This window comes from Myxocyprinus asiaticus, chromosome 26 (genome assembly GCF_019703515.2).
Source record: "Myxocyprinus asiaticus isolate MX2 ecotype Aquarium Trade chromosome 26, UBuf_Myxa_2, whole genome shotgun sequence".
NCBI classification, from domain to species: domain Eukaryota; kingdom Metazoa; phylum Chordata; class Actinopteri; order Cypriniformes; family Catostomidae; genus Myxocyprinus; species Myxocyprinus asiaticus.
In genome coordinates, this window is record NC_059369.1 from 10,182,140 (window position 1) to 10,198,971 (window position 16,832).

The 16,832-nt window shown below is 36.7% G+C and overlaps 1 protein-coding gene across 8 annotated transcripts in view; it reads right to left on the reverse strand.

The window, feature by feature from the left end:
• Positions 1-16,832, reverse strand: part of LOC127416746 (rho GTPase-activating protein 42-like) — a 176,959-nt gene that overhangs the window by 16,265 nt on the left and 143,862 nt on the right. For 4 of the 8 annotated variants that reach the window (XM_051656270.1, XM_051656272.1, XM_051656268.1 and 1 more), the window contains 7 exons: positions 5,721-5,799; positions 4,897-4,936; positions 3,428-3,490; positions 2,438-2,512; positions 799-883; positions 542-600; positions 271-376 (listed from right to left, as the gene is read on the reverse strand). In XM_051656270.1, coding sequence (XP_051512230.1) covers positions 271-376; positions 542-600; positions 799-883; positions 2,438-2,512; positions 3,428-3,490; positions 4,897-4,936; positions 5,721-5,799 — 507 coding nt within the window. Of the gene's footprint in view, positions 1-270; positions 377-541; positions 601-798; positions 884-2,437; positions 2,516-3,427; positions 3,491-4,896; positions 4,937-5,720; positions 5,800-16,832 lie in introns of all 8 variants that reach the window. The other 4 variants (XM_051656271.1, XM_051656269.1, XM_051656267.1 and 1 more) reach the window with 1 other exon arrangement.

The following is a 16,832-nucleotide window of genomic DNA, read 5'->3' on the forward strand; positions in this document are numbered from 1 at the left end:
GAGTATAGCATATCACACAGCAGGACATGTCAAATCCCCAGAAGTATCTCATGTCAAGGACCCAGTTAAATAGACTATAAATATGTCAGCAAATAAATATTACAGAAGACCAGTAGAATAAAAAGTTTTAATTTTGGATATGGGTAAAAAAGAAAAAAAAAAAAAAATGACTATGATTGCACCTAAAAATAAAAATAAAGATGAATAAACAAATCAAATCAAATCGGATTTGAAATCTTAATGTAAATGGAGTTCAGGACTGAGACGTACTTGAGCAGGTGTCTGATTAACATCTCCAGCATCTCTTTATTTCTGTCAGGTAGTTTATGCACGAGTGCATGAACTGCACACACTCTATAGTTCTGATCATCTGATTCTATAAGGACACAAATCGAAAACATGAACACACCATCAGCAATACTCACAATAACTCAACAATTATCTCAATTCTGCCATGCGATGACATTAAATAAAGTAAACATGTTTATGACATGGCTCTGCGGTCAGATATTGCTGTATAATGACCAATTTTATAACTTACTGACGGCCAAGAGAAAGTCTGAGTGGAGCTTGTATGTCATGAGTGGTTCAGAGAGACACCTGGTGGACAAACACAAGAAGGGCTTTCAATTATGTCTCCTCCCAAAACTGCTTTTGGTTATTTTCAACCCATGACATCTCAAACAGGAGAGAACAAACTTTTTCTGAATGAGAGGTTCCCACTTGCTTTTCAGATCTCCATGAAGAGTAATAATGTCAGTCTTTAACCCGGCAAACAAACGATAGGAACATGCTAACCTGAGGTAATTCTTTAGGCCACTGGTGATGGTTTTGTTGTCCCAGGTTTCTGGGTCCAGATCCATGTCTGGAGCTGCTTTAGGTGCTGGAAGAGAAAAACAGACACACATACAGCATTATCTGTCTGTAAAACTGTTTATGTATGACTCGTAGAATATTTTTTTATGTGAACTGGTAATTGAAAATTACGAAAATATGTCTTGACGGTTCATATTTCATCATCAAAATAAAAAGCAAGAAATGAATTAATTTTGAATAAAGAAAATGAAGCCTAATTGTAGGACCCTAAACTGTGGTAACTAATGAGAATCATCTTGTCTGGACACAAAGACTTTCTTTTTTAATCTAAATCAGCATAAATTTAAAGGCAGTACAACAAATACTAGTATGATTTATGAATACTTTACAATTTAAATAAAATATTTTTCTTTAATAAAGTGGACTTAGTTGTACACAAAAAAAAGTACGCCTATTTTTATGATTTAAACATTTCGGGGGGCCTGGGTAGCTCAGCGAGTATTGACACTGGCTACCACCCCTGGAGTCACAAGTTTGAAGCCAGGGTGTGCTGAGTGACTCCAGCCAGGTCTCCTAAGCAACCAAATTGGCCTAGTTGCTAGGGAGGGTAGAGTCACATGGGGCAACCTCCTCGTGGTCGCGATTAGTGGTTCTCGCTCTCAATGGGGCGTGTGGCAAGTTGTGCGTGAACCGCGGAGAGTAGCATGAGCCTCCACATGCTGTGAGTCTCCGTGGTGTCATGCACAACGAGCCACGTGATAAGATGCGCAGATTGACTGTCTCAGAAGCGGAGGCAACTGAGACTTGTCCTCCGCCACCCAGACTGAGGTGAGTAACCGCACCACCACGAGGACCTACTAAGTAGTGGGAATTGGGCATTCCAAATTGGGAGAAAAAGGGGATAAAAAACAAAAAAAAAAACAAAGATTTAAACATATCAATTTCATAACAAAATTCCTTCAATTTGAATTGTTTGACAAAATAAATTAATAAAACTTAAAAAAATAAAGCTTTTCTTAAAAATTGTATTTAATTAAAGATGACTCAATTCAATTTTATGGAATTTTGTTATGAAATTGTAAATCTTAAAAAAAAAATTTTTGACTAATTAAAATAATGCCACAATGAAAATAAATCCTAATGGTCTTAAAAGTAGGCTTTATTGTCTTATATTATGTAAAATATAATTTCTTATTTCTATTCTTTGATTTTGGGTTGATATATGACCTGGGCATGCTCTTAAAAGGACTCATGAGATTCACCCACATACTTGCAGAAAACTACAGCAAGCAGACATTGTAATGTGTTTGATCTTGCTCAGAACTTTTAGGACCTTTTAAAAAGGACTTACGAAATCTGTCTGGAAGTTTTTGACGGAGTAAAGTTTAAAGGAGAGCAGTAATGTGTTAAGAGAACATGTTGGTTTTTGAACTGTATTTAGGATTTATAAAGATACTTATTCCGGACATTTATCATGATCTGACAGAACAGAATTAATAGCAACCAGATGTGACTAATGCATGACATCAAGTCTAAAAGAAATTAATTTGATCCTGTTTTTAGAGAGGCGATTGGTTTAGACTGGCAGCGATTTAAGTGAATGTGAGGTGTGGCAACTTACAGAAGACAGTGGTCATGAGCTTCTGCACTTTAGAGTTTATTCCACCAACTCTGTACAAACCCATGGTGTTGAGTCCTGCTGAGAGACAATTTATGCACACACAACATTTAAACACACACATATCCCTGAAAGAGACTAGGCTACGTCTGTTTAAGCACATTTTCTTTGGTTAAGTTACCTAGAGAATTGATTTCATAGCTCTTTTGCGGGTTTTTGAAGATGAGCGTGACTATGCACCTTTACAAACTGCTGACTGCCTGTCAAAATATGTTCAAAATCAAACTTGGAGGTATTCTTATGCTGACTTTTGGTATATTTTAATATGAATAAGAGATCAGGGAAAGTATTACACCCCAAAGATTTCAAATTGATCTTTGTACCAATTGAAATAAGACTAGATCCAAGCATTCACATCTTGAGATATATACTCACAGCTTTTTTTAAATTGTATTTATTTATTTCTTATTTCCTTTACTTTCTAATTAGTTTAATCTTTCTTAATCAATGTTAACATTGTTTCTTTGATTCATACATTAATTTTTTCTTAATATATATTTTTATTCTGACCTCTGAAGCACTTTGAGTTGTTTTATATGAAAGGTCTAGTGTAATAACAACAACAACAAATAATAATAATAACAATTATTATTATTATTATTATTATTAATTAAAAACTATGCAAGTATCCATAAAATTATGTATTATTAAAAATAAGTTATGCATTGATAAAAACAGTGTTATAATAGTGATAGTAAATAGTAATAATAGTTTATTAATAACTAATATAATTCATTTTTTGTTAAATGTAAAATATTTAAATTATATTTATTACCAATTTCTATATTATTTTTATTACTACATAATAAAATTATCTCTCTAACAATAAGGATTTAAAAATACAAGTATGGAATGTGTTATGCAGGTAAAATATCGTATACGTTCCTACAGAATATCCTATTTTGAAGATAACAGGCCATTAGCCCGACTTACCTCTCATCTCGACCAGCTGAATACACTTTCTCACAAAATTAAAGCCAGCCTCATTTAAATATGCTACAAAAGACAAGTGAACACAAACAACATGTTCAGTGGGTGGATTTAGCTTGTAACACACTCTTATTGGGCTTACTCTGTGTAATGCTTTCAACCTTGTGAGAGGAAATGAGAGAGCACAGACAGATAAAGTGTGTAGTGAAGGAAAATACAACTCATTATCTGAATGAATGTGTGTTAAACAGTTAATCTGATGAGGGCATGTGAGGTCAGGCATGTACATTAACCCCCCCCTCATTTTCTCTCTCTCTAAAAAACAAATGTCCAGAAGAAATATATTAGAAGTTATGTAGAAGTAGTATACTCATAAAATGAGGTGTACAATAAAGAAGAATTATATTAAATATAAAAAAAATATGAAAATGTATATTTATAGTAACACTTTATATACATACATACATACATACATACAGTATATATATATATATATATATATATATATATATATATACTGTATATACAGGGTTGGGGAGTAACAAAATACATGTAACGGGATTGCGTATTTAAAATACAAAATGTAAGTAACTGTATTCCACTACAGTTACAATTTAAATCATTGGTAATTAGAATACAGTTACATTCAAAAAGTATTTTGATTACTGAAGAGATTACTTTGCATTTTAATGTCATTTGTTTCATTTAATATTTAGTCCTTTCAGATGGAAAACATTTATACATATAAATGATGCGATCCAAAGTGCATTTGAACAGCGGTGAAACACTTTCTTATGATGTGTTACATTCATACGAGCAGACAGAGAAGTAAGTTTGAAGTAAGTTTGGAGCAGAAGAAATAGAAATAAACCTTGTGAAAATTGTCAGCTTTACGCTAAGCTAAAATGTTATTTCTAGCCATTTTACATGCACATGTTACCAGACACGATCATATTTTTTAATCAAGAAAATTCACATTGGATCATAATTTCTTTTTTTCTAGTAAGACCTTTGATATTAGGGCAACAATCCTATTCTTGATAATAATTCTTGTATTGTTTTCCTGTAAAAATATCTAAAAATCCTTAAAACAAGATCAGTTTGATTTATCTTGTTTGAGAAACAACATTGCATAAGATATTTAGGTTTTTCAGAGAATGTATTTTTAACATGTGTATTTTGTCTTACTGTACTGGTGGAGTTTTTATAGTCAAAACAAGTGAAAACATCTACCAGTGCTGAAGAAGTAATCCAAAGTATTTAGAATACCTTACTGACCTTGAGTAATCTAATGGAATACGTTACAAATGACATTTTACAGCATGTATTCTGTAATCTGTAGTTTTCACAAAAGTAACCCTCCCAACCCTGTATATATATATATATATATAATTATTATTATTATTTAAGTATTTAAAAAGGTAGAGTCTTCATGTTTGAAATAACACTATGGCAGAAACAGAAACACTTACTTTCCTCCTTTTTGCTTAGAATAGCAGGCAGATTGTAGATCTAAAAAAAATATTTTAATACAATGTTTATTGTAAGTCTGCTGTGCAAAAGAATTTGATTTTATAAAATCAAAATTATATTGACTGAAATCATCTTAAATAAATAAACTAAATGTGCTTGGCTCATCTACTGTATGCTCAGATTCATGTATCTAATCATTGTATTCCCATGTGTATGTACAAACATTAGGCTGGACAATACAACAAAAATTATGCTTTGAGAATGCTGAGCTTTGCGAGTTTAGAGTCATGAACTTGCAGAGATGTAAATAACAATAAGATTTTTATGCTCTGAAATTTTTTTTCATGGTTTGCCTGTGTCAAAGATGCTAGAGTGTTGTGTTGTCAGGGCATCGCTATGTGGTTGCTAAGGTGTTCTAAGTGGTTACTAGGGTGTTGCTATGCGGTTGCTAGGGAATTATGTGGTTTTTAGAGTGTTCTGGGTAGTTGCTAGTGCATAGCTTTGTGGTTGCTAAAGTTTTCTGAATGGTTGCAAGGGTGTTGCTTTGTGGTTGCCATGGTGTTCTGGGTGGTTGCTAGCATGTTTCTATGTGGTTGCTAGGGCTTTGCTATGTGGTTTCTAGGGTTTTCTGGGTGTTTGCTAGTTGGTTACTTATAGCCCAAGTCAAAACCATCACTAAACTCTCTATGGTACTCTGGTCTATTATGAGAAAGCATCTGTCACCCGATGGTCCAGGTATGTTGAGAAAGTACATGGATTAAAATAATGGCAGCAATGTCAAAATCATATATAAAAAAGTAAAGAAAGCTGGTAGAGCACTCACCGGCTCTTTGCCATCCATAGCTTCCAGCCACAGTCTCCTGTTGGACTCAGACAATGCTTGAAGAGTGATGATGCCATGCCTGAACACAACATAGCACAAACCAGAACACTTTCAAATCTGACACCTGCTTGAATTATCCTGCTCATCTACCTATCTAGAGAACTACAGTCCATGTACACTTCCAAAAAACAATAAATAAATAAATTCCTTATTAGTATTTTGTCTTGATTACCAGTCCAAAAAATAAATAAATAAATAAAATAAAATAAAAAAAATCTATGCATCCTTAAAACAACATACATTTACTTGAGAAGCAAAACAGTGTAAAATAATAAAACTCCATATAGAGAAAATATTCATATAGCTATTCCTTCAAAGGGCTGAAGTAAAACTCAAAGTGTACCACCTGATGGCTCTACTATCTTCAAACTCAGTATCATTATATCTGAATCAAACACACTCTGGGGGAAATGTGAATCACGCTAGTGTACATTAAAGTACTATCTCATTTACATAAATGTCAAATTATCAGGATTATCTGAACACTCCATTTCACACTGATCACAATCACAAGCACCAATTATTTCATCCATAAATATCATCCATGGATATTCACACTTGATTTGACAGCATTTTCATTAACCCTGACTGTAAGGTGAACGTTAGCAGGAGCTAATAGCCATTAACACACTCCTCGCAACATAAACAGCCATGCCTGTAAAACTGTCTAAAAAAAGCTGTCACTAATACTGTATCTGTGCATGGATGAATGAGCTATAAACTCAGTTATGAGCTTATAACTAATCTATAATACTGCAAAAAATGTAATGGCATCTACACTAATATTATTCTATTTGTTTCCCTGTCTCAACCTCGGGATTCAAATCCCGAGGTTACCAGAGCCAGCCAGATCCACCTCTGTTCCTTTTTGGTGTCAGACTCCACTGCTATGTGTCTCTGAGTGATAATGACTAAATGCAGCCAGTGCCAGCCAGACATCACTTCAGTCTATTACGATGGACTTCAGGGGATGTACTGATGCCAACTCCAACAATAAGACATGGGATACTTCATATGCCACTGCCTGAACCTTGGATTTAGGATAGACCTCACCGAAATGACCTGACGGTTGAACTGCGATGCACGTCACTGATCTCTGCCTGCATCACCTTGGTCTAATGATGGACTACACTCTTGAAATGGAATACAAAGACTTTCAACTGCCAACAAAAGCCTTCATTGGCCAACTAACAAAGGACAACACATCTATGTGAACTTCTGCAGTTAATCCAGGATGGACTTCAAAGACATTAGTCATTAATCTTACAGTTCATACAAAATCTTTGTTTAAACACTGGCCCTTAACTCTTACTTAGTTTAATAATTTTAAACCATGACTTGCACTATACATAAATAATATTGGCATTATATTCATGCTGTTTAGCCTGAGGGGAACTTGCCCCCACAGTGAGCATGGTTTCTCCCAAGGTTATTTTTCTCCATTAACCAACATCTTATGGAGTTTTGTGTTCCTTGGCACAGTCACCATCGGCTTGCTCACTGGGGTTCTAAATACAATTATTATTTAACTATTTAATTATTTATTTTTTATAAAAAATGTACAATCATGTTTAATCAAACTACACAATGTTGACTCTATAGATACTACAGTTTCATTTTCTGTTAATGCATGATTTTCTGTAAAGCTGCTTTGTGTTGTGAAAAGCGCTATACAAATAAAATGACTTGACTTGAGTTATGGGTTGATATTATCATACAGCTTGTTAAAGCAAGCAGCCTGCTGTGCAGTTTTAGAGGTGATGGTACTGTAACAGCATTTTTTATTTTTTTTTGTTGTTTTTTTTTTTTGCGGCCTACATTGTAAAATAAAGCAATAAGCAACAAGAGTGATTACAGTGACTTTATCATTGTTAAAGTTGGCCTTTAGGATGACACAAAGCAGAAACCATAGGGCCTTTCCCACTGGCAGTACTAAAGCCTATTTTAGGTACTTTTCCCCGGGACTAGTGCTCTTCATTGCTTTCGCACCTAAGGAACTATAGTTCCTCAAAGCCGTTTTAGGGGACATTTTTGCTCCTACTCTGGGGTAGATACTTTTGGGGGCATATAGGAACTGTGGGACTGTGGGATGTGCTGCAGCCTGTGATTGGACAAAACTTGCATTGAGAAAGGAGAGGAGCTCCACAGCCACCAATAGTAAACAACTAGCTACTATCCTGCTAATGAGAGGATTGCACTAATTTTACAATCCCCTTAACAAAAACAATATATAACATACAAAGTATCCAAAGAGAATAACCCGTTTCACATGTATGTATGTGACTTCATGGGGAGACACGATTTGAGTTTTCATCGCATCTGTACTGTGAGACTATAAAGAAAATGATGAAAGTGATTTCTGGATTACAACATCAACTTTTTCCTGGGATGATGGATATAAATAATAAGATGTTTATCAAGTGTGGGTAATTGAACTTTATTATACACTAAACCGTTATTAAATCTAGTTTACATGAGGGAAGTATTGCATGCCTGTCACTGCGTGGTTAACTTGCATCAAGACATCATTTTTAAGTCAATGAGTGAGTATTTCAGTAAAGTAATTTATGTTAAGTCATAAAAGCCTTTATTGTAAAAGATTGTGTTGATAAATATGTTTATAATGCATTTTCAACATGTTGTCCACTGAGTTCAGCGTGTGCAGTGTGGTTAAAGATCGTTTTCGCCGCCTCGTCTCATCTCTCACACCAGCTGCAGGCAGTACGGAGCACCTCACATGCAGCTCACGAGCCCAGTTTAAACTGTAACCTGAAGACACAAGCTGCGTTCGAAAACTGGAAAATGTTGCCTTCGGAGGTTGTATAAGGATGGATGAAATAAGGTGCCCTTTAAACTGTTCAGAGAGTTCCATTCATCCAAAAACAGTGTTGTTTAACCCATTAACTGATAGTGCAGCTGCCTACATTTACCGATGCAGCCAAAGTTCGTATAAAACAGCCCTAAACAAACAAAAGTGTAGCTCCGATCCCGTTGTCCTCCATCGGTGTTGTTGATTTGAAGCACGTGCAAATAACGTCAGAAAAAATGTTTGATACTAGATGACTTCACTATGTTGGTTCTTTTGTCAATGCGAATGCATCAGGGAAAAAGACTCCTCAGGTGTTCCGTTCCTTGTAAGAGTTCTCATCTAGAAAGTTACTGAGGGAAAAGTACCAGGACTATAGGTGGGAAAGGGCCACATGTTAAAACCATTGCACCACACGGTCTTGTTTAGCTTATTGCTATATATATATATATATATATATATATATATATATAAATATAAAACACTCCTCCCTCCTTCCCAGAAACTGAGCATTTTGAGATGGAATTTTAAGTAGACAATGGCTCTGTTCCAAAACCTTGTGAGCTGCCTTGCTGTCTACTATCTACACAGGCAGCTTCCTTCAAAGATAACATCCTAATTGACATGGATCCTCATAAATGACTGATTTGGAAATAGATATGCAGTTGTTCGCATCACATACTGTAAATTGTGCACCTCCTGTAAAGTTTACAGAAGATCCACTCCAGGAAGACTTTGATTCCAAATGAGTTTGATGTTAGCATGCTGCTAAGCTAACAACACCACACAATTATAATAATTAGGGCTGTCAATTTAAACTGTTAATTCAGTGTGATTAATTATATATACAATATTGCATTGCAACTCTCGCACAATTAATCGTATTCCTATCAGAGAAATTCAAACTTGAAGTACCACCTGTTTTCAGCAGGGGGCAGTAAGCAAAACTCCAGCTGTATAGGCAACACACAGCTGTATGGAGAATAAACCACACTCAGGCTTGCTTGACACCAGCGCCCTCACAAGATGAGGATACATTCTTGCGTTCAAAAACAGCAGGGGTCTAAAGACGTTTTTATCTAAAATTCAAACTGTTTTTGACGTGACGCATTTGTACATTGATGCATCCTTAGAAAAGCACTTATAATAAATCTGGGAAAAACTGACGAATTAAATTGCAAAATGGATTACTGTGGACTATTGGCCAATGATAGGCCTATGTTAAATGATAAGGAAATTAACAATATATTGCCTTCTAAAGCCACTTTTTTGTGTTTTATCAGTGCTTTACTCATCTACCACATTAATGTAATCCATTTAAATGATCTGAAGGATTACATTTAATATATACAATATATATATATATATATATATATATATATATATATATATATATATATATATATATATATATCAGTTGAATTCAGAAGTTTACATACACCTTACATTACATTACTTAAATACATTTAAACTCAGTTTTTCACAATTCCTGACATTTAATCATAGAAAACACTCCCTGTCTTAGGTCAGTTAGGATTACTACTTTATTTTAAGAATGTGAAATGTCAGAATAATAGTAGAGATAATTATTTATTTCAGCTTTTATATCTTTCATCACATTCCCAGTGGGTCAGAAGTTTACATATACTTTGTTAGTATTTGGTAGCATTGCCTTGTTTAACTTGGGTCAAACTTTTGGGTAGCCTTCCACAAGCTTCTCACAATAAGTTGCTGGAATTTTGGCCCATTCCTCCAGACAGAACTGGTGTAACTGAGTCAGGTTTGTAGGCCTCCTTGCTCGCACATGCTTTTTCAGTTCTGCCCACAAATTTTCTATTGGACTGAGGTCAGGGCTTTTTGATGGCCACTCCAATACCTTGACTTTGTTGTCCTTAAGCCATTTTGCATAAACTTTGGAGGTAAGCTTGGCGTCATTGTCCATTTGCAAGACCCATTTGCGACCGAGCTTTAACTTCCTGGCTGATGTCTTGAGATGTTGCTTCAATATATCCACATAATTTTCCTTCCTCATGATGCCATCTATTTTGTGAAGTGTACCAGTCCCTCCTGCAGCAAAGCACCCCCACAACATGATGCTGCCACCTCCATGCTTCATGGTTGGAATGGTGTTCTTCGGCTTGCAAGCCTCACCCTTTTTCCTCCCAACATAACGATGGGCATTATGGCCAAACAGTAAAATTTTGTTTCATTAGACTAGAGGACATTTCTCCAAAAAGTAAGATCTTTGTCTCCATGTGCACTTGCAAACTGTAGTCTGGCTTTTTTTTATTGTGGTTTTGGAGCAGTGGCTTCTTCCTTGCTGAGCAGCCTTTCAAATTATGTCGAAATAGGACTCGTTTTAGTGTGGATATAGATACTTGTCTACCTGTTTCCTCCAGCATCTTCACAAGGTCCTTTGCTGTTGTTCTGGGATTGATTTGCACTTTTCATTCCAAACTACATTCATCTCTAAGAGACAGAATGCATCTCCTTCCTGAGCGATATGATGGCTGTGTGGTCCAATGGTGTTTATACTTATGTACTATTGTTTGTGCAGATGAACGTGGTACCTTCAGGCATATGGAAATTGCTCCCAAGGATGAACCAGACTTATAGAGGTCCACAATTTTTTTTTTCTGAGGTCTTAGCTGATTTCTTTTGATTTTCCCATGATGTCAAGCAAAGAGGCACTGAGTTTGAAGGTAGGCCTTAATATATATCCACAGGTACATCTCCAATCAGAAGCTAATTGGCTAATTGCCTAAAGACTTGACATCATTTTCTGGAATTTTCTAAGCTGCTTAAAGGCACAGTTAACTTAGGGTATGTAAACTTCTGACCAACTGGAATTGTGATATAGTCAATTAAAAGTGAAACAGTATGTCTGTAAACAATTGTTGGAAAAATTACTCATTTCATGCACAAAGTAGATGTCCTAAATGACTTGCCAAAACTATAGTTTGCAAATATTAAATCTGCGAGTGGTGAAAAAAATGAGTTTTAATGACTTCAACCTAAATGTATGTAAACTTCTGAATTCAGCTATATACACTATATTGCCAAAAGTATTCGCTCACCCATCCAAATAATTGAATTCAGGTGTTCCAATCACTTCCATGGCCACAGGTGTATAAAATGAAGCACCTAGGCATGCAGACTGCTTCTACAAACATTTGTGAAAGAATGGGCCGCTCTCAGGATCTCAGTGAATTCCAGCGTGGTACTGTGATAGGATGCCACCTGTGCAACAAGTCCAGTCGTGAAATTTCCTCGCTACTAAATATTCCACAGTCAACTGTCAGTGGTATTATAACAAAGTGGAAGCGATTGGGAATGAAAGCAACTCAGGCCACGTAAAATGACAGAGCGGGGTCAGTGGATGCTGAGGCGCATAGTGCGCAGAGGTCGCCAACTTTCTGCAGAGTCAATCGCTACAGACCTCCAAAGTTCATGTGGCCTTCAGATTAGCTCAAGAACAGTGCGTAGAGAGCTTCATGGAATGGGTTTCCATGGCCAAGCAGCTGCATCCAAGCCATACATCACCAAGTGCAATGCAAAGCGTCGGATGCAGTGGTGTAAAGCACGCCACCACTGGACTCTAGAGCAGTGGAGACGCGTTCTCTGGAGTGACGAATCACGCTTCTCCATCTGGCAATCTGATGGATGAGTCTGGGTTTGGCGGTTGCCAGGAGAACGGTACTTGTCTGACCGCATTGTGCCAACTGTGAAGTTTGGTGGAGGGGGGATTATGGTGTGGGGTTGTTTTTCAGGAGCTGGGCTTGGCCCCTTAGTTCCAGTGAAAGGAACTCTGAATGCTTCAGCATACCAAGAGATTTTGGACAATTCCATGCTCCCAACTTTGTGGGAACAGTTTGGGGATGGCCCCTTCCTGTTCCAACATGACTGCGCACCAGTGCACAAAGCAAGGTCCATAAAGACATGGATGAGCGAGTTTGGTGTGGAAGAACTTGACTGGCCTGCACAGAGTCCTGACCTCAACCCTATAGAGCACCTTTGGGATAAATTTGAGCGAAGACTGTGAGCCAGGCCTTCTCGTCCACCATCAGTGTCTGACCTCACAAATGCGCTTCTGGAAGAATGGTCAAAAATTCCCATAAACACACTCCTAAACCTTGTGGAAAGCCTTCCCAGAAGAGTTGAAGCTGTTATAGCTGCAAAGGGTGGGCCGACGTCATATTAAACCCTATGGATTAAGAATGGGATGTCACTTAAGTTCATATGCGTCTAAAGGCAGGTGAGCGAATACTTTTGGCAATATAGTGTATATATATATATATATATATATATATATACTGTGAATACACTGGCGAAGCTTGGAATAATGTAAAGATTTTGCTGTTTCGAAATAAATTGGTACTTTAATTCCCCAAAGTGGCATTCAATTGATCACAAAGTATAGTCAGGACATTACTGATGTAAAAAGCAGCACCATCACTATTTGAAAAAAATGTACAATCCAGATGTACAACTAAACAAGAGGATAAGTACATCAGAGTCTCTAGTTTGAGAAATAGATGCCTCACTGTCCTTGAATTCTACCCGCTCAACACCAGTTTCATGTACAACAGTAAAGAGAAGACTCAGGGGTGCAGGTCTTATGGGAAGAATTGCAAAGAAAGAGACACTTTTGAAACATAAAAACAAAAAGAAAAGGTTAGAGTGGGCAAAGAAACACAAACATTGGACAACAGATAATTGGAAAAGAGTTTTTATGGTGTGAGAAGTGCCTGAAAAGACAGCCACATCTATGGCAAGTCCTACAGGAAGTGTGGGGAGAAATGTCACCTGTGTATCTGGACAAACTGACAGCTAGAATGCCAAGGCAAAGCAGTCATTGCTGCACATGGAGGATTTTTTTTTATTAGAATTCTTTGAAGTAGTTTAAGAAGTTCTGAACATTTTTCAAATTGTAATAGTAATTTTTCATGTTATTAATGTCCTCACTATACACTGTGATCAGTTGAATGCCCTTTGGTGCATAAAAGTACCAATTTCTTTCCATAAGAGCAAAATCTGTACATTATTCCAAACTTTTGGCCACCAGTGTATATATACACTGATCAGCCACAACATTAAAATCACCTGGCTAATATTTTGTAGGTCCCCCTCGTGCCAACAAAACAGCACCAACCAGCATCTCAGAATAGCTTTCTGAGATGCTATTCTTCTCACCACAATTGTACAGAGCGGTTATCTGAGTTACCGTAGACTTTGTCAGTTTTAACCAGTCTGGCCATTCTCTGTTGACTTCTCTCATGAACAAGGCATTTCCGTCCACAGAACTGCCGCTCACTGGATGTTTTTGGCACCATTCGTAGTAAATTCTAAAGACTGTTGTGCGTGAAAATCTCAGGAGATCAGCAGTCACAGAAATAGTCAATCCAACCCATCTGGCACCAACAATCATGCCACGGTCCAAATCACTGAGAATACATTATTTTCCCCAAACCAAATAGTGAATTTTCCCCATTCTGATGGTTGATGTGAACATTAACTAAAGCTCCTGACCCATATCTGCGTAATTTTATGCACTGCACTGCTGCCACACGATTTGCTGATTAGATAATCACACGGATGCTTTTGGATCGTCTCACTTTGGTTGCATCACGTCATAAACACAGCACTTTTAGGTTGCTGTTTCAAGGTAAACGTAGTTTGAAACATTGGAAAAAATTTTCTAGAGACCCCTGCATTCGAAATTGGGCTCTGTTCAGTTGTGTGAACAAGACTCATCTAGTGCTGTCTGCTGTGGGTAAGTGTGGTTTGTTCTCTGTATAAGCTGCACGTTGCCTGTACAGCTGGAGTTTTGCTTACTGCCCCCTGGAGAAAAAAGGTGGTACTTCAAGTTTGAATTGCTCTGATGGTAGAACTATTCCATATTACTGTCCGCAGGGGCGGATTATGACTAGCAAGGGCCCTGGGGCCAATTTTCTTTTAAGGTCCCCCCCAGTCCAATTATCTTTTAAAGTTGAGACCTGTGCAATCGATTTTCATTCATTTAAAGCTCTTTTAATACCTGTTCTGTTATTTAGAGTCAGATTAATTCAAACATACAGCATGGATGTGGTAAAGAAACCACTCAACCGAAAAACGAGCCACTGTTCTTAAAGAGACAGTATGTTTGTCATTCATAATGTAAACTCATTGTAAATACTACAAATTATGCAGACAAAATGCATACATTTAAAGGGGCCATATTAATTATGAAATATTTTAACTTCAAACATTTTAAATATTGATGAATTTAACAAATACAGTAGGCTCCTACAGTATCTATGCAAGAGTTTAGTGAAATTCAGCAAAGAGTTCAGGCAGTTCTGCTCATGCTGCTATATCTTTTCTAACTCATCTGAATGATGAGGTGCGTTCCTATTTCCTTCAAAGACTTTACCCTCCATTGTGTGAGCTTTGAAGAGCTAAAAGTTGTGGGGCTCAAAAATAGTGGTCATTTGGTCATTTTTTTGGAAATTCTGTTTGAAACGACCCAACAGCTTGGCTACCATTATTATTCTTCCATCAAAATGACCTGCTAAGTTATCATTTAAGCCTTTTCAAAGTGTCCAAAAATAGACAGAACATTACAGAACCCCTAGACTATATTACATTGACAGAATTTTTAAATGAGCTACGACTCTGTTTTGGAATGTTCATAATTTCAAACTTCAGCTGTCAAAACTTACACACAAGCCTTTTAAATGTGCTGTAAGCGATTTTAGCATTCTGAAGATTTCACTTGACTGAGCCGCTGAATTAGCCACACTCCCTCATTCCAAAACCCCGCCCTCCAAATATAATTTTGAGACCAAAACCGAGCAAAAGAGCAGCACTGTTTGTTCCTGTGGCTGTCAAATTCAACAGTGGCACAATAGTGCCTACAACTGACAAACATTATGAATCATAGCCTCAATGATCCGCTTCAAATACAACACTAAGAGAATGAGCAAAATGATTGACAGGTGAAAAGCGTCAATGTCTGCGGCCCGTGGACACATTTTTGTTTGCTGTTTACAAAGTGTACAGCTGTCACAGAGACCGGTGAGATATCTCATTACACTTATTTCATTAATATCTTTACGGGAGTAGGAACATTTTTAACATACATTTCCATGAAAAAAAAAAAAAACAGCACCTTTAATCTGCTCTCTTCTTTCTTTCTTTCTTACTGTTAAACCTGTAAAAATGTCTAACTTCAAGCATTTAAAACCATTTTAAACTTTCAGACAAGGTTTTGTCAGACCAACATTATAGTTTGTCTCAACAAATACAAAATACAAATTTTGAAATATCAGTAAAAATATAAACATTATTGTTAATTTTACTTTATCAAAATCAGCACATATTTCACATAAAAAAGATGAGTGCATTAAAATATGAAGGTAGCTATTTTGGAAATTATTTTACAAGGTCTTCTACTTCCAGAAATGCATGGAAACTTTCACCAGGCAGCGTTAGAAGATTAAAGAGTGGCTCAAAAAAATGCAAATAGAAACAGGAAGGCAAAAGGGTTATATAAGAGGGCTGGGGGCCCTCATAGTCACAGAGCCCTGTTGAGGGGGACTTGTATAAGCTGTGGGGCCCTGGTAGTCAAGGGCCCTAGGGCACAGGCCCCATTGGTCCAGTACATAATTCACCTATGGTCCAGGGACATGATCGATTGCATAATTTTTTTAAAAGCATAATGTTTTATATAATTAATCACATGGAATTAACCCAAGCTCTACTAAATAAATATGTATATTACTTGATTACACATAAATAGTAACACCTAATTAAACATGGACTATTTAAACTTAGTTGCCTACCTTTTAAAACAGTCTTTGCATAAGAAGTGTACCCATGATGCCTTAAAATGCTGTCTAAGTAGGCAGCTTACTAGGTTTTGGAACAGAGCTTTTATATTGAGAAGAACCTATTACATATCAGCCTGAATAACATGGGTTATAATTGCATGGTCTGCATATGGTTTCTCTTCCATCTTGCCTAGCTACACTGTTCCTCAGCCTGGGGCAGCTATATTGATGATGTTGATAAGATGCTGTGATGTTTCTTCCTAGTTGTCAAGTGAAAGTTTGTGCTGTCCAAATCAAGGATGAGATGGTGAAGGGTAAAATCGCTCAGCCAGTTAAATCAAATCAAACGGTTATCCCATCAATTATGGGTGCAGGGAGTGAGATGGGTTTTCAACATGCAATCCTTTAAAACCAATCATGTGAGAAATGAGCTTT